The sequence below is a fragment of the Ranitomeya variabilis genome, chromosome 5 (assembly GCF_051348905.1).
Source record: "Ranitomeya variabilis isolate aRanVar5 chromosome 5, aRanVar5.hap1, whole genome shotgun sequence".
Taxonomy (NCBI): Eukaryota; Metazoa; Chordata; class Amphibia; order Anura; family Dendrobatidae; genus Ranitomeya; species Ranitomeya variabilis.
Window position 1 is genome coordinate 4,168,218 of NC_135236.1, and position 18,535 is coordinate 4,186,752.

Consider the following 18,535-nt stretch of genomic DNA (forward strand, 5'->3'; position numbering starts at 1 on the left):
GGTCAGACTGGTCCCACAGAGACACAAGAGACTGCAGATACTGAGAGATCCACAGTGAGTGCAGCCATTGTGCAGAGAGAGGCCTGGAGGACCCATGTAAGAGACAGCCCGGGTAACATCAGAGAGAGACAGGCGGGGACAGGAGAAAGTGGTAGGAGGAGAGGACGGTATATAGTCCGGTATAGGGCGGTGTGTGCGGAGAGTCTCCTAGAGTGCAGCAGGCCTCAGGCCACAAGAGACAGGCGCCCTGGTGTGGATTCAGACTGCTCGTCTGCTCTTTGGCCGTCTCGCAGGTGAGTGGACCTGTGGGATCCAGGTTATGTCTGTCAGTAGTCGGGGGCCACAATGGCGAGTGATGGGGTGTGGGGTCCTGGGGGTCGTCACCTGTCCACATGTAAATGTGGCCCCTCTCACCTGTCTATACTGTAAGGAGAGAGCGTCCATGTCCTGCTGTTACTGGGGTCTGAGTGTGTGTCCGTGTAATGTAGTGTGAGTGTAACACTGAGTGTGTGTCCGTGTAATGTACCGTGAGTGTAACACTGAGTGTGTGTCCGTGTAATGTAGTGTGAGTGTAACACTGAGTGTGTGTCCGTGTAATGTGAGTGTAACACTGAGTGTGTGTCCGTGTAATGTACCGTCAGTGTAACACTGAGTGTGTGTCCGTGTAATGTACCGTGAGTGTAACACTGAGTGTGTGTCTGTGTAATGTAGTGTGAGTGTAACACTGAGTGTGTGTCCGTGTAATGTAGTGTGAGTGTAACACTGTGTGTGTCCGTGTAATGTAGTGTGAGTGTAACACTGAGTGTGTGTCTGTGTAATGTAGTGTGAGTGTAACACTGAGTGTGTGTCCGTGTAATGTAGTGTGAGTGTAACACTGTGTGTGTCCGTGTAATGTAGTGAGTGTAACACTGAGTGTGTGTCTGTGTAATGTACCGTGAGTGTAACACTGAGTGTGTCCGTGTAATGTACCGTGAGTGTAACTGAGTGTGTCTGTGTAATGTACCGTGAGTGTAACACTGAGTGTGTGTCCGTGTAATGTACCGTGAGTGTAACTGAGTGTGTCTGTGTAATGTACCGTGAGTGTAACACTGAGTGTGTGTCCGTGTAATGTACCGTGAGTGTAACACTGAGTGTGTGTCCGTGTAATGTACCGTGAGTGTAACACTGAGTGTGTCCGTGTAGTGTGAGTGTAACACTGAGTGTGTGTCTGTGTAATGTACCGTGAGTGTAACACTGAGTGTGTGTCTGTGTAATGTAGTGTGAGTGTAACACTGAGTGTGTGTCCGTGTAATGTACCGTGAGTGTAACACTGAGTGTGTGTCCGTGTAATGTAGTGTGAGTGTAACACTGAGTGTGTGTCCGTGTAATGTACCGTGAGTGTAACACTGAGTGTGTGTCCGTGTAATGTAGTGAGTGTAACACTGAGTGTGTGTCTGTGTAATGTAGTGTGAGTGTAACACTGAGTGTGTGTCCGTGTAATGTACCGTGAGTGTAACACTGAGTGTGTGTCCGTGTAATGTAGTGAGTGTAACACTGAGTGTGTGTCTGTGTAATGTAGTGTGAGTGTAACACTGAGTGTGTGTCTGTGTAATGTAGTGAGTGTAACACTGTGTGTGTCCGTGTAATGTAGTGTGAGTGTAACACTGAGTGTGTGTCCGTGTAATGTAGTGAGTGTAACACTGAGTGTGTGTCCGTGTAATGTACCGTGAGTGTAACACTGAGTGTGTGTCCGTGTACTGTAGTGTGAGTGTAACACTGAGTGTGTGTCCGTGTAATGTACCGTGAGTGTAACACTGAGTGTGTGTCCGTGTAATGTACCGTGAGTGTAACACTGAGTGTGTGTCCGTGTACTGTAGTGTGAGTGTAACACTGAGTGTGTGTCCGTGTAATGTACCGTGAGTGTAACACTGAGTGTGTGTCCGTGTAATGTACCGTGAGTGTAACACTGAGTGTGTGTCCGTGTAATGTAGTGTGAGTGTAACACTGAGTGTGTGTCCGTGTAATGTACCGTGAGTGTAACACTGAGTGTGTGTCCGTGTAATGTAGTGTGAGTGTAACACTGAGTGTGTGTCTGTGTAATGTAGTGTGAGTGTAACAGTGAGTGTGTGTCCGTGTAATGTAGTGTGAGTGTAACACTGTGTGTGTCCGTGTAATGTAGTGTGAGTGTAACACTGAGTGTGTGTCCGTGTAATGTAGTGAGTGTAACACTGAGTGTGTGTCTGTGTAATGTACCGTGAGTGTAACTGAGTGTGTCTGTGTAATGTACCGTGAGTGTAACACTGAGTGTGTCCGTGTAATGTACCGTGAGTGTAACTGAGTGTGTCTGTGTAATGTACCGTGAGTGTAACACTGAGTGTGTGTCCGTGTAATGTACCGTGAGTGTAACACTGAGTGTGTGTCTGTGTAATGTACCGTGAGTGTAACACTGAGTGTGTGTCCGTGTAATGTACCGTGAGTGTAACACTGAGTGTGTCCGTGTAATGTAGTGTGAGTGTAACACTGAGTGTGTGTCTGTGTAATGTACCGTGAGTGTAACACTGAGTGTGTGTCCGTGTAATGTACCGTGAGTGTAACACTGAGTGTGTGTCCGTGTAATGTACCGTGGGTGTAACACTGAGTGTGTGTCTGTGTAATGTAGTGTGAGTGTAACACTGAGTGTGTGTCTGTGTAATGTAGTGTGAGTGTAACACTGAGTGTGTGTCCGTGTAATGTACCGTGAGTGTAACACTGAGTGTGTGTCCGTGTAATGTAGTGTGAGTGTAACACTGAGTGTGTGTCCGTGTAATGTACCGTGAGTGTAACACTGAGTGTGTGTCCGTGTAATGTAGTGTGAGTGTAACACTGAGTGTGTGTCCGTGTAATGTAGTGAGTGTAACACTGAGTGTGTGTCCGTGTAATGTAGTGTGAGTGTAACACTGAGTGTGTGTCCGTGTAATGTAGTGTGAGTGTAACTGAGTGTGTCTGTGTAATGTACCGTGAGTGTAACACTGAGTGTGTCCGTGTAATGTACCGTGAGTGTAACTGAGTGTGTCTGTGTAATGTACCGTGAGTGTAACACTGAGTGTGTGTCTGTGTAATGTAGTGAGTGTAACACTGAGTGTGTGTCTGTGTAATGTAGTGTGAGTGTAACACTAAGTGTGTGTCCGTGTAATGTACCGTGAGTGTAACACTGAGTGTGTGTCTGTGTAATGTAGTGTGAGTGTAACACTGAGTGTGTCTGTGTAATGTAGTGTGAGTGTAACACTAAGTGTGTGTCCGTGTAATGTACCGTGAGTGTAACACTGAGTGTGTGTCCGTGTAATGTACCGTGAGTGTAACACTGAGTGTGTGTCCGTGTAATGTACCGTGGGTGTAACACTGAGTGTGTGTCTGTGTAATGTAGTGTGAGTGTAACACTGAGTGTGTGTCTGTGTAATGTAGTGTGAGTGTAACACTGAGTGTGTGTCCGTGTAATGTACCGTGAGTGTAACACTGAGTGTGTGTCCGTGTAATGTACCGTGAGTGTAACACTGAGTGTGTGTCCGTGTAATGTACCGTGAGTGTAACACTGAGTGTGTCCGTGTAATGTACCGTGAGTGTAACACTGAGTGTGTGTCTGTGTAATGTACCGTGGGTGTAACACTGAGTGTGTGTCTGTGTAATGTAGTGTGAGTGTAACACTGAGTGTGTGTCCGTGTAATGTACCGTGAGTGTAACACTGAGTGTGTGTCCGTGTAATGTACCGTGAGTGTAACACTGAGTGTGTCCGTGTAATGTACCGTGAGTGTAACACTGAGTGTGTGTCTGTGTAATGTACCGTGAGTGTAACACTGAGTGTGTCCGTGTAATGTACCGTGAGTGTAACTGAGTGTGTCTGTGTAATGTACCGTGAGTGTAACACTGAGTGTGTGTCCGTGTAATGTACCGTGAGTGTAACACTGAGTGTGTCCGTGTAATGTAGTGTGAGTGTAACACTGAGTGTGTCCGTGTAATGTACCGTGAGTGTAACACTGAGTGTGTGTCTGTGTAATGTACCGTGAGTGTAACACTGAGTGTGTGTCCGTGTAATGTACCGTGAGTGTAACACTGAGTGTGTCCGTGTAATGTAGTGTGAGTGTAACACTGAGTGTGTGTCCGTGTAATGTACCGTGAGTGTAACACTGAGTGTGTGTCCGTGTAATGTAGTGAGTGTAACACTGAGTGTGTGTCTGTGTAATGTAGTGTGAGTGTAACACTGAGTGTGTGTCCGTGTAATGTACCGTGAGTGTAACACTGAGTGTGTCCGTGTAATGTACCGTGAGTGTAACACTGAGTGTGTGTCTGTGTAATGTAGTGAGTGTAACACTGTAACACTGAGTGTGTGTCTGTGTAATGTAGTGAGTGTAACACTGAGTGTGTGTCTGTGTAATGTAGTGTGAGTGTAACAGTGTGTGTGTGTAATGTAGTGTGAGTGTAACACTGAGTGTGTGTCCGTGTAATGTAGTGTGAGTGTAACACTGAGTGTGTGTCTGTGTAATGTAGTGTGAGTGTAACACTGAGTGTGTGTCCGTGTAATGTAGTGTGAGTGTAACACTGAGTGTGTGTCTGTGTAATGTAGTGTGAGTGTAACACTGAGTGTGTGTCCGTGTAATGTACCGTGAGTGTAACACTGAGTGTGTGTCTGTGTAATGTAGTGAGTGTAACACTGAGTGTGTGTCTGTGTAATGTAGTGTGAGTGTAACAGAGTGTGTGTGTGTAATGTAGTGTGAGTGTAACACTGAGTGTGTGTCTGTGTAATGTACCGTGAGTGTAACACTGAGTGTGTGTCCGTGTAATGTAGTGTGAGTGTAACACTGAGTGTGTGTCCGTGTAATGTACCGTGAGTGTAACACTGAGTGTGTCCGTGTAATGTAGTGAGTGTAACACTGAGTGTGTGTCTGTGTAATGTAGTGTGAGTGTAACAGAGTGTGTCCGTGTAATGTAGTGTGAGTGTAACACTGAGTGTGTGTCCGTGTAATGTACCGTGAGTGTAACACTGAGTGTGTGTCTGTGTAATGTAGTGAGTGTAACACTGAGTGTGTGTCTGTGTAATGTAGTGTGAGTGTAACAGAGTGTGTCCGTGTAATGTAGTGTGAGTGTAACACTGAGTGTGTGTCTGTGTAATGTACCGTGAGTGTAACACTGAGTGTGTGTCCGTGTAATGTAGTGTGAGTGTAACACTGAGTGTGTGTCCGTGTAATGTACCGTGAGTGTAACACTGAGTGTGTGTCCGTGTAATGTACCGTGAGTGTAACACTGAGTGTGTGTCTGTGTAATGTAGTGAGTGTAACACTGAGTGTGTGTCTGTGTAATGTAGTGTGAGTGTAACAGAGTGTGTCCGTGTAATGTAGTGTGAGTGTAACACTGAGTGTGTGTCTGTGTAATGTACCGTGAGTGTAACACTGAGTGTGTGTCCGTGTAATGTAGTGTGAGTGTAACACTGAGTGTGTGTCCGTGTAATGTACCGTGAGTGTAACACTGAGTGTGTGTCCGTGTAATGTACCGTGAGTGTAACACTGAGTGTGTGTCTGTGTAATGTAGTGAGTGTAACACTGAGTGTGTGTCTGTGTAATGTAGTGTGAGTGTAACAGAGTGTGTCCGTGTAATGTAGTGTGAGTGTAACACTGAGTGTGTGTCTGTGTAATGTACCGTGAGTGTAACACTGAGTGTGTGTCCGTGTAATGTAGTGTGAGTGTAACACTGAGTGTGTGTCCGTGTAATGTACCGTGAGTGTAACACTGAGTGTGTCCGTGTAATGTAGTGTGAGTGTAACACTGAGTGTGTCCGTGTAATGTACCGTGAGTGTAACACTGAGTGTGTGTCCGTGTAATGTACCGTGAGTGTAACACTGAGTGTGTCCGTGTAATGTAGTGTGAGTGTAACACTGAGTGTGTGTCCGTGTAATGTACCGTGAGTGTAACACTGAGTGTGTGTCCGTGTAATGTAGTGAGTGTAACACTGAGTGTGTGTCTGTGTAATGTAGTGTGAGTGTAACACTGAGTGTGTGTCCGTGTAATGTACCGTGAGTGTAACACTGAGTGTGTGTCCGTGTAATGTAGTGAGTGTAACACTGAGTGTGTGTCTGTGTAATGTAGTGTGAGTGTAACACTGAGTGTGTGTCCGTGTAATGTACCGTGAGTGTAACACTGAGTGTGTGTCTGTGTAATGTAGTGAGTGTAACACTGTAACACTGAGTGTGTGTCTGTGTAATGTAGTGAGTGTAACACTGAGTGTGTGTCTGTGTAATGTAGTGTGAGTGTAACAGTGTGTGTGTGTAATGTAGTGTGAGTGTAACACTGAGTGTGTGTCCGTGTAATGTAGTGTGAGTGTAACACTGAGTGTGTGTCTGTGTAATGTAGTGTGAGTGTAACACTGAGTGTGTGTCCGTGTAATGTAGTGTGAGTGTAACACTGAGTGTGTGTCTGTGTAATGTAGTGTGAGTGTAACACTGAGTGTGTGTCCGTGTAATGTACCGTGAGTGTAACACTGAGTGTGTGTCTGTGTAATGTAGTGAGTGTAACACTGAGTGTGTGTCTGTGTAATGTAGTGAGTGTAACACTGAGTGTGTGTCTGTGTAATGTAGTGTGAGTGTAACACGGAGTGTGTGTCCGTGTAATGTAGTGTGAGTGTAACACTGAGTGTGTGTCTGTGTAATGTACCGTGAGTGTAACACTGAGTGTGTGTCTGTGTAATGTAGTGTGAGTGTAACAGAGTGTGTGTGTGTAATGTAGTGTGAGTGTAACACGGAGTGTGTGTCCGTGTAATGTAGTGTGAGTGTAACACTGAGTGTGTGTCTGTGTAATGTACCGTGAGTGTAACACTGAGTGTGTGTCCGTGTAATGTAGTGTGAGTGTAACACTGAGTGTGTGTCTGTGTAATGTAGTGTGAGTGTAACACTGAGTGTGTGTCCGTGTAATGTAGTGTGAGTGTAACACTGAGTGTGTGTCCGTGTAATGTACCGTGAGTGTAACACTGAGTGTGTGTCTGTGTAATGTAGTGTGAGTGTAACACTGAGTGTGTGTCTGTGTAATGTACCGTGAGTGTAACACTGAGTGTGTGTCTGTGTAATGTAGTGTGAGTGTAACACTGAGTGTGTGTCCGTGTAATGTACCGTGAGTGTAACACTGAGTGTGTGTCTGTGTAATGTAGTGAGTGTAACACTGAGTGTGTGTCTGTGTAATGTACCGTGAGTGTAACACTGAGTGTGTGTCCGTGTAATGTAGTGTGCGTGTAACACTAAGTGTGTGTCCATGTAATGTACCGTGAGTGTGTGACATAGGGTGATACACTGACAATTAGTCTATGGGTACATCACCTTACATCACACACTCACAGTACATTACACGGACACACACTCAGTGTTACACTCACACTCAGTCTGCGGGTACAACACTGGTAAGTGTGTCTCTGTGTAATGTAGTGTGGTGTATCCACAGCCTGAGTGTAACACTGTGAAGTAGTGTGATAGTGTAAGGAGATGGACATACTGCCCACATGCCCCCTTGAAGAACAAGTGTAATGTGAACTGTGACATGCGTTAATGTTAAATGTTGCTAGACTGTAGAGAGACTTAGAGTTATTGATTGGGACCAGCCCAGAGTGAGAGGGGCTAATATGAAGGGACAGAGACTGTTTCCCTCCATAACGTCAGACAGGGCCTGTTGTGTGTAGAAAGAAGACCTAAGATCTGATCAGTGAGCAGGGTCTTGTGACACGCGTGTCCCTAACAAGACAGGAGCCCGTGACTGTGGATAGCAAGGTCCTAGTGGGAGGAATGAGAGAAGTGACCGAAAACCGAGTGATCGATCGGAGACGGGTCCTGGCAGAGGACAGCGGGCAGTACGGCCCTGAGCTTATAACTCGGAGATAATGAGCCAGGACGGGAGAGAGTGTGTAAGACGGAGAGAGTGTCCTGGGCAGGTGGTCCAGAGCGTCAGCGGCCATGGTGGCACCCTTACAGACGCGGAACCGCGGGTGGGACTAGGACTCTCACTGGACGCTTGTGGTGGAGTAGAGGGGACAAGTGAGGACACGGGACACACGGGTTTGTGTGAAAATGCTCCGTGTTGTGGAGGAACGTCCATCTACCGTGTATAATCCCCCCCCCCCCAAGTCATTGTTTCTGAGTGGTGGTCTCCCTCATTGAACTGTCCAACACCTGATCCTGGCCAACCAAAGTCACTGGTTCCATGCGGCCTGCACCGGCGTAGCGCCCCCACAGCACAAGTCCACACTCCCAGCCAGGACCCCACCTTCATGTAACGGGCCGGGGGCCACATAGCCCACTGCCCCGCGCCACAGACTGAGTGTGCACGCACTATAGGGAGGGTGAGCGTATAATTGTGACGGTGTGTATTCTGTGGAGTGTTCGCACACCGCACTGCCGGTGAGGGCGTGATAGATGGTTAGCTCTGTTGCCCAGTATTTGGGAGGGTGCCGTCACCCCAGGCTCCTCAGAGGTCACACTCGTGTCTCATGTAATGGGGGCACAGTACACTGGTAGAACAGAAAACACAAATCAGTGCCCGGGAAGGACAGAGACACGTGTGGCCCCATAATGTGGGCGATGTGCCAGTCACACCCACCACACGTGAGCAGTGGTGCGGGGTGCGGCCGCTCATCTTGCTGTGCTCATACTCTCGCTGGTTGTTTCCAAAATTACATAAACTATTCTGGATTTAGAAAGTGTTTATAATAAGCTGTCCTGCCATGGAGCGCCCTCGTGTACGCCCGTCATTACAGCCTAGTGTCACAAGGTGGAGAAAGAAGGGGTGCTATATGGCGGACAGAGGGTGAGGCGCTGGGGCGGACAGGGGTTGAGGCGCTGGGGTGGGCAGGGGTTTAGGCGCTGGGGTGGGCAGGGGTTTAGGCGCTGGGGTGGGCAGGGGTTGAGGTGCTGGGGTGGGCAGGGGTTGAGGTGCTGGGGTGGGCAGGGGTTGAGGTGCTGGGGTGGGCAGGGAGAGGGGCTGTGGTAGGCCGGGATTGAGGCGCTTGGATGGGCCGGGGATGAGGCGCTGGGGCGGGCCGGGTTTGAGGCGCTGGGGTGGGCCGGGATTGAAGCGCTGGGGTGGGCCGGGGTTGAGGCGCTGGGGTGGGCCGGGGTTGAGGCGCTGGGGCGGGCAGGGGTTGAGGCGCTGGGGCGGGCAGGGGTTGAGGCGCTGGGGCGGACAGGGGTTGAGGCGCTGGGGCGGACTGGGGGAACGGTGAAGGGTGTACGGTGTAGACCATGTTTCGGGTAGAAGGTTCTGCAGATTAACATCAGATCTAGTTCTGAGGCTCTGGATTTTTAGGGTTGGCTCTGATGTTTGGGAAGTGGCGGTACACGTGTTGAGTTGCATGAGTTCATGGGATGGGACGAGATCATAAAAAGCTGTGAATGTTTTGGGTCCTGCTCCGCTGTGGCACAGTCATAGGTGTGGACGCCCCCGGCATAGGTAGTGATAATATTTGGCAGATTTGGTGATGTCCTGTTTATATCTGGGTAGGGTGAGGCCGGCACCCCCGAGAGACATGAAGTCACCCAGCACAAAATTCTAATGACTCATTTACTAATTATCCGGAACAACGTTCATGTATTCCACATCCGAGCCTGTCCTGACCCCATTAATTGTCAGTTAAGGACGGTAGAGGGCCGGCGTCTGGTCTGTAGGACAATAGAGGGATTCCTGTTACCATCAAGCCCCCAGGATGTGTCATGCTACCACATGGCCAATGCACAATGGATATAGGTGCCATGCAAAGCAGGACCTCGGAGGTCCACAGCAAGAACATTCTAAGGGAACGTAACCTTAAAGTCACTCCTCCCAATGTAGTAAAAAAAAGACACGTACTGCGGTTCACGCCAATTTTTACTTTATAATCCTGTAACCTAACCTTGTCCTTTATATACGCCCACCCCAGAAATACTAGGTGAGCCCACTGGTGACCCCACAGAGTATGGAACCATTTTCATGTTCCTACAGTGCTCCGTATACAGTAGATGCCCCCACAGTACCCCGTCACACAGTATGCTGCCCATCCCAAAGTATGACGTCCTCCCATTGTGCACACACACTGCCCTTATACATCAGCGCGCACACATCTGTGCTACATACACACCTCATGGGCCTGTGTCCCGATCCTCTCCTCTGACAGTCACATGACCTAAAGGTCCTGTCAGGTCCTTCAGTCTTCACATAGACAGAATGGTGGAGGACGAGCTATCGGCTCCTGCTCCATTGTTATATCAGCTGCACATTGGTCCTAAGGACACAGACTGAGCTTAGTCGGGACGTACCCCGGCCTCCTGGGACCGCTCCTGAAATTCAGGATAGTCCCGCTATGATAAATGGCCACCATCAGTATGGAGACTTTTCAATGTGGTGAGTGACATTACCCTCCTAATAAAGACAGAGCGACAGGAATCGTGATGAGAACCGGGGCAGGAGACCGCACCCACACAGCAGATGATTCCCGACTGACGAGCCCCTCAGCCCCAGAGACTGCTATAAATACTGTAGCAGGGGTCACATGGATGGGAGAATCCAATCACCACCTGTCACCGGGCAGATGCAACCCCAGCAACAGCACCTCATAGGTGTTTGTATAGCCCAATTAGGTGTTTGTATAGCCCAATCAGCTGCTGTTGACAGGACTCTGCCCAGCAACAGAATTTTAGGCGGGAATGTTTCCCTCCAAAACTGTCCTGACAGGAACGATAGAGCCCAACATGGAGGCCAGACCCCATGAGGAGCCTCCACTACAGGTCCAGTATCAGACGTCGGTGCAGGACAATAATAGGGCAGTATTACCAGGCAGGATGATGGGGCAGTATTACCAGGCAGGACAATAATAGGGCAGTATTACCAGGCAGGACGATGGTGGGGCAGTATTACCAGGCAGGACGATGATGGGGCAGTATTACCAGGCAGGATGATGGGGCAGTATTACCAGGCTGGACGATGGTGGGGCAGTATTACCAGGCAGGAAGATGGTGGGGCAGTATTACCAGGCAGGACGATGGTGGGGCAGTATTACCAGGCAGGAAGATGGTGGGGCAGTATTACCAGGCAGGACGATGGTGGGGCAGTATTACCAGGCAGGACGATGGTGGGGCAGTATTACCAGGCAGGAAGATGGTGGGGCAGTATTACCAGGCAGGAAGATGGTGGGGCAGTATTACCAGGTAGGACGATGATGGGGCAGTATTACCAGGCAGGATGATGATGGGGCAGTATTACCAGGCAGGACAGTGATGATGGGGCAGTATTACCAGGCAGGAAGATGGTGGGGCAGTATTACCAGGCAGGAAGATGGTGGGGCAGTATTACCAGGCAGGACGATGGTGGGGCAGTATTACCAGGCAGGACGATGGTGGGGCAGTATTACCAGGCAGGAAGATGGTGGGGCAGTATTACCAGGCTGGACGATGGTGGGGCAGTATTACCAGGCAGGACGATGGTGGGGCAGTATTACCAGGCAGGAAGATGGTGGGGCAGTATTACCAGGCAGGATGGTGGGGCAGTATTACCAGGTAGGACGATGGTGGGGCAGTATTACCAGGCAGGAAGATGGTGGGGCAGTATTACCAGGCAGGATGGTGGGGCAGTATTACCAGGTAGGACGATGATGGGGCAGTATTACCAGGCAGGATGATGATGGGGCAGTATTACCAGGCAGGACAGTGATGATGGGGCAGTATTACCAGGCAGGAAGATGGTGGGGCAGTATTACCAGGCAGGACGATGGTGGGGCAGTATTACCAGGTAGGACGATGATGGGGCAGTATTACCAGGCAGGAAGATGATGGGGCAGTATTATCAAGCAGGACGATGGTGGGGCAGTATTACCAGGCTGGACGATGGTGGGGCAGTATTACCAGGCTGGACGATGGTGGGGCAGTATTACCAGGCAGGACGATGGTGGGGCAGTATTACCAGGTAGGACGATGATGGGGCAGTATTACCAGGCAGGATGATGGTGGGGCAGTATTACCAGGCAGGAAGATGATGGGGCAGTATTATCAAGCAGGACGATGGTGGGGCAGTATTACCAGGCTGGACGATGGTGGGGCAGTATTACCAGGCTGGACGATGGTGGGGCAGTATTACCAGGCAGGACGATGGTGGGGCAGTATTACCAGGCAGGACGATGGTGGGGCAGTATTACCAGGCAGGACGATGGTGGGGCAGTATTACTAGGACGATGATGGGGCAATATTACCAGGCAGGACAATGATGGTGGGGCAGTATTACCAGGCAAGACGATGATGGGGCAGTATTACCAGGCAGGACAATGATGGTGGGGCAGTATTACCAGGCAGGACGATGATGGGGCAGTATTACCAGGCAGGACGATGATGGGGCAGTATTACCAGGCAGGACAGTGATGGTGGGGCAGTATTACCAGGCAGGACAGTGATGGTGGGGCAGTATTACCAGGCAGGACAATAGTGGGGCAGTATTACCAGGCAGGACGATGATGGGGCAGTATTACCAGGCAGGACAATAATAGGGCAGTATTACCAGGCAGGACGATGGTGGGGCAGTATTACCAGGCAGGACGATGATGGGGCAGTATTACCAGGCAGGATGGTGGGGCAGTATTACCAGGCAGGACGATGGTGGGGCAGTATTACCAGGCAGGACAATAATAGGGCAGTATTACCAGGCAGGACGATGGTGGGGCAGTATTACCAGGCAGGACGATGATGGGGCAGTATTACCAGGCAGGACAATAATAGGGCAGTATTACCAGGCAGGACGATGGTGGGGCAGTATTACCAGGCAGGACGATGATGGGGCAGTATTACCAGGCAGGATGGTGGGGCAGTATTACCAGGCAGGACGATGATGGGGCAGTATTACCAGGCAGGACGATGGTGGGGCAGTATTACCAGGCAGGATGATGGGGCAGTATTACCAGGCTGGACGATGGTGGGGCAGTATTACCAGGCAGGAAGATGGTGGGGCAGTATTACCAGGCAGGAAGATGGTGGGGCAGTATTACCAGGCAGGACAGTGATGATGGGGCAGTATTACGAGGCAGGACAATAGTGGGGCAGTATTACCAGGCAGGACGATGATGGGGCAGGATTACCAGGCAGGACGATGATGGGGCAGTATTACCAGGCAGGACGATGATGGGGCAGTATTACCAGGCAGGACAGTGATGGTGGGGCAGTATTACCAGGCAGGACAATAGTGGGGCAGTATTACCAGGCAGGACGATGATGGGGCAGTATTACCAGGCAGGACAGTGATGATGGGGCAGTATTACTAGGACGATGATGGGGCAGTATTACTAGGACGATGATGGGGCAGTATTACTAGGACGATGATGGGGCAGTATTACCAGGCAGGACGATGATGGGGCAGTATTACCAGGCAGGACGATGATGGGGCAGTATTACCAGGCAGGACAATGATGGTGGGGCAGTATTACCAGGCAGGACGATGATGGGGCAGTATTACCAGGCAGGACGATGATGGGGCAGTATTACCAGGCAGGACAGTGATGGTGGGGCAGTATTACCAGGCAGGACAGTGATGATGGGGCAGTATTACCAGGCAGGACAATAGTGGGGCAGTATTACCAGGCAGGACGATGATGGGGCAGTATTACTAGGCAGGACAATGGTAGGAGGAGAGGTTCCCTGTGTTTTGATGCTCCTGTCTCTTCCTCATTCCTCGCCTGCCCGTACATGTTGTCTCTGATGTCCCACACGTGAGGGTGACGCGGTACACACGGAGCAGGCGTGTCCCGTCACTCAGCGCGTGTTGTGTGTATACAGCGTGGTGGAGGTGTACACCGCAGCCATAAATCCCGGCTGCTCGTCCCCGCCGCACACACTCCTGACCGGCGCTCTCTTCCCTCCAGGTGCGGACATGGTGACGGAGGAAGGCTCCGAGTGGCTTCTCTCGCTCCTGCGGGAGCTCCAGCTGGAACAGTTCTACGCCAAGATCCGGGACGAGATGAACGTGACGCGCCCGGGACACTTCGACTTTGTGAAGCCGTTTGACCTGGATCAGATCGGAATGGGGAGACCAGGTAAGATCCATGATGGGAGCTGTAGTGCTGATCTATGGGACTGGATCCCACATGATGGGAGCTGTGGTGCTGGTCTATGGGACTGGATCCCACATGATGGGAGCTGTGGTGCTGGTCTATGGGACTGGATCCCAAATGATGGGGGGCTGTGGTGCTGATCTGTAGGACTGGATCCCACATGATGGGAGCTGTGGTGCTGATCTGTAGGACTGGATCCCACATGATGGGGGGCTGTAGTGCTGGTCTATGGAACTGGATCCCACATGATGGGGGCTGTGGTGCTGATCTATCGGACTGGATCCCACATGATGGGAGCTGTGGTGCTGATCTATGGGACTGGATCCCACATGATGGGAGCTGTGGTGCTGATCTATGGAACTGGATCCAACATGATGGGAGCTGTAGTGCTGGTCTATGGAACTGGATCCCACATGATGGGAGCTGTAGTGCTGGTCTATGGAACTGGATCCCACATGATGGGAGCTGTAGTGCTGATCTGTAGGACTGGATCCCACATGATGGGTGATGTAGTGCTGATCTATGGGACTGGATCCCACATGATGGGGGCTGTGGTGCTGATCTATGGGACTGGATCCAACATGATGGGGGCTGTAGTGCTGATCTATGGGACTGGATCCAACATGATGGGAGCTGTAGTGCTGATCTGTAGGACTGGATCCCACATGATGGGTGATGTAGTGCTGATCTATGGGACTGGATCCAACATGATGGGAGCTGTAGTGCTGTTCTATGGGACTGGATCCCACATGATGGGAGCTGTAGTGCTGATCTGTAGGACTGGATCCCACATGATGGGGGCTGTGGTGCTGATCTATGGGACTGGATCCAACATGATGGGAGCTGTAGTGCTGTTCTATGGGACTGGATCCCACATGATGGGGGCTGTAGTGCTGTTCTATGGGACTGGATCCCACATGATGGGGGCTGTAGTGCTGTTCTATGGGACTGGATCCCACATGATGGGGGCTGTAGTGCTGTTCTATGGGACTGGATCCCACATGATGGGGGCTGTGGTGCTGATCTGTAGGACTGGATCCCACATGATGGGAGCTGTAGTGCTGTTCTATGGGACTGGATCCCACATGATGGGGGCTGTAGTGCTGTTCTATGGGACTGGATCCCACATGATGGGGGCTGTAGTGCTGTTCTATGGGACTGGATCCCACATGATGGGGGCTGTAGTGCTGTTCTATGGGACTGGATCCCACATGATGGGGGCTGTGGTGCTGATCTGTAGGACTGGATCCCACATGATGGGGGCTGTAGTGCTGTTCTATGGGACTGGATCGCACATGATGGGAGCTGTAGTGCTGTTCTATGGGACTGGATTCCACATGATGGGGGCTGTAGTGCTGTTCTATGGGACTGGATCCACATGATGGAGGCTGTGGTGCTGATCTGTAGGACTGGATCCCACATGATGGGGGCTGTGGTGCTGATCTGTAAGACTTGGTCCCACATGATGGGGGCTGTGGTGCTGATCTATGGAACTGGATCCCACATGATGGGAGATGTAGTGCTGATCTATGGGACTGGATCCCACATGATGGGGCTGTGGTGCTGATCTGTAGGACTGGGTCCCACATGATGGGGGCTGTGGTACTGATCTGTAGGACTGGGTCCCACATGATGGGGGCTGTGGTGCTGATCTGTAGGACTGGATCCCACATGATGGGGGCTGTGGTGCTGGTCTATGGGACTGGATCCACATGATGGAGGCTGTAGTGCTGGTCTATGGAACTGGATCCCACATGATGGGGGCTGTGGTGCTGATCTGTAGGACTGGGTCCCACATGATGGGGGCTGTGGTGCTGATCTGTAGGACTGGGTCCCACATGATGGGGGCTGTGGTGCTGATCTGTAGGACTGGATCCCACATGATGGGGGCTGTGGTGCTGATCTATGGGACTGGATCCCACATGATGGGGGGCTGTGGTGCTGGTCTATGGGACTGGATCCCACATGATGGGGGCTGTGGTGCTGGTCTATGGGACTGGATCCCACATGATGGGAGCTGTGGTGCTGATCTATGGGACTGGATCCCACATGATGGGGGGCTGTGGTGCTGATCTATGGGACTGGATCCCACATGATGGGGGCTGTGGTGCTGGTCTATGGGACTGGATCCCACATGATGGGAGCTGTGGCTGATCTGTAGGACTGGGTCCCACATGATGGGGGCTGTGGTGCTGATCTATGGGACTGGATCCCACATGATGGGGGGCTGTGGTGCTGGTCTATGGGACTGGATCCCACATGATGGGGGCTGTGGTGCTGGTCTATGGGACTGGATCCCACATGATGGGAGCTGTGGTGCTGATCTATGGGACTGGATCCCACATGATGGGGGGCTGTGGTGCTGATCTATGGGACTGGATCCCACATGATGGGGGCTGTGGTGCTGGTCTATGGGACTGGATCCCACATGATGGGAGCTGTGGCTGATCTATGGGACTGGATCCCACATGATGGGGGCTGTGGTGCTGGTCTATGGGACTGGATCCCACATGATGGGGGGCTGTGGTGCTGATCTATGGGACTGGATCCCACATGATGGGGGCTGTGGTGCTGGTCTATGGGACTGGGTCCCACATGATGGGGGCTGTAGTGCTGATCTATGGGACTGGGTCCCTCATGATGGGGGGGCTGTGGTGCTGATCTATGGGACTGGATCCCACATGATGGGGGCTGTAGTGCTGATCTATGGGACTGGGTCCCACATGATGGGGGGCTGTGGTGCTGATCTGTAGGACTGGGTCCCACATGATGGGGGCTGTGGTGCTGATCTGTAGGACTGGGTCCCACATGATGGGGGCTGTGGTGCTGGTCTATGGGACTGGGCCCCACATGATGGGGGCTGTGGTGCTGGTCTATGGGACTGGATCCACATGATGGAGGCTGTAGTGCTGATCTGTAGGACTGGATCCCACATGATGGGGGCTGTGGTGCTGGTCTATGGGACTGGATCCACATGATGGGGGCTGTGGTGCTGATCTGTAGGACTGGATCCCACATGATGGGGGCTGTGGTGCTGTTCTATGGGACTGGATCCACATGATGGGGGCTGTAGTGCTGATCTGTAGGACTGGATCCCACATGGTGGGGCTGTAGTTCTGCTTTGGTCTGGCAGGGAAGTGTCCTTTCCTTTGTCCATTACATAAGACTTCCTATGTTGTGTTGTTCTTGGTGATTTGCCTCCTTCGTGTCTGATACTTTCTCACGTGTCCTGAGTCATGGGAAGTGAATGAGGTGTGGAGATCTCTCATACTCCCGTCATTCCTGGAGCGGCTTGCGGAGAATTAAAAAGCTGATTCAATTTTCCATAGAAGTGGATAAAAAAATACCCTAATCATTTCCTGTCCATCTACTCTCATCCTCCACCATCTCCTGTCCATCTGATCCCATCCTCCACTATCTCCTGTCCATCTGGTCCCATCTTGCGTCATCTGCTTTCCATTTAGTCTCATCCTCCACCATCTCCTGTCCATTTAGTCTCATCCTCCACCATCTCCTATCCATCTTATCCCATCCTCCACCATCTCCTGTCCATCTAGTCCCATCTTCCACCATCTCCTGTCCATCTACTCTCATCCTCCACCATCTCCTGTCCATCTACTCTCATCCTCCACCATCTCCTGTCCATCTGATCCCATCCTCCACCATCTCCTGTCCATTTAGTCTCATCCTCCACCATCTCCTGTCCATTTAGTCGCATACTCCACCATCTCCTGTCCATCTAGTCGCATACTCCACCATCTCCTGTCCATCTAGTCGCATACTCCACCATCTCCTGTCCATCTAGTCGCATACTCCACCATCTCCTGTCCATCTAGTCGCATACTCCACCATCTCCTGTCCATCTAGTCGCATACTCCACCATCTCCTGTCCATCCAGTCGCATACTCCACCATCTCCAGTCCAGCTAGTCCCATCCTCCACCATCTGCTGTCCATCTAGTCCCATCTTCCACCATCTCCTGTCCATGTAGTCCCATCTTCCACCATCTCCTGTCCATCTAGTCCCATCATCTGTCATCTTCTATCCATCTGGTCTCCTCTTCCACTGTCTCCTGTCAATCTAGTCTCATCCTGCGTGATCTGTTGTCCATCTAGTCCTATCCTTTGTCATCCCTTGTGCATCCAGTCTCACCCTTCATGATCTATAGTCCATCTAGTCTCATCCAACACAATCTCCTTTGCATCTAGTATCATTGTCAACCATCTATTGTCGATCAAGTTTCATCCTCCATTATCTCTTGCTCATCTATTCCCAACCTCTGTCATCTTCTGTGCATCTAGTGTTAGCCTGCCATCAATAGTCCATCTAGTCCCATACTCCATCATCTTTTGTCCATTCCTCCACCATTTCATATTCATCTACTCCCATCCTGTCATCTTCTATCCCTCTAGTCTCCTCCTCTGCCATGTCCATCCAGTTCCATCCCCTTTCATCTTTTAGCCATGTAGTCTCCTCCTCCATCCTCTCATGT

The 18,535-nt window shown here is 50.9% G+C and overlaps 1 protein-coding gene across 1 annotated transcript in view; it reads left to right on the forward strand.

Moving 5' to 3' along the window:
- Positions 1 to 18,535, forward strand: part of TNK1 (tyrosine kinase non receptor 1) — a 30,640-nt gene continuing 12,105 nt past the window's right edge. The window contains exons 1-2 of the mRNA XM_077261475.1: positions 1 to 293; positions 13,855 to 14,025. Of these exons, the coding sequence (XP_077117590.1) occupies positions 13,863 to 14,025 (163 nt within the window). The 5' untranslated portion in view covers positions 1 to 293; positions 13,855 to 13,862. The remainder of the gene's footprint in view (positions 294 to 13,854; positions 14,026 to 18,535) is intronic.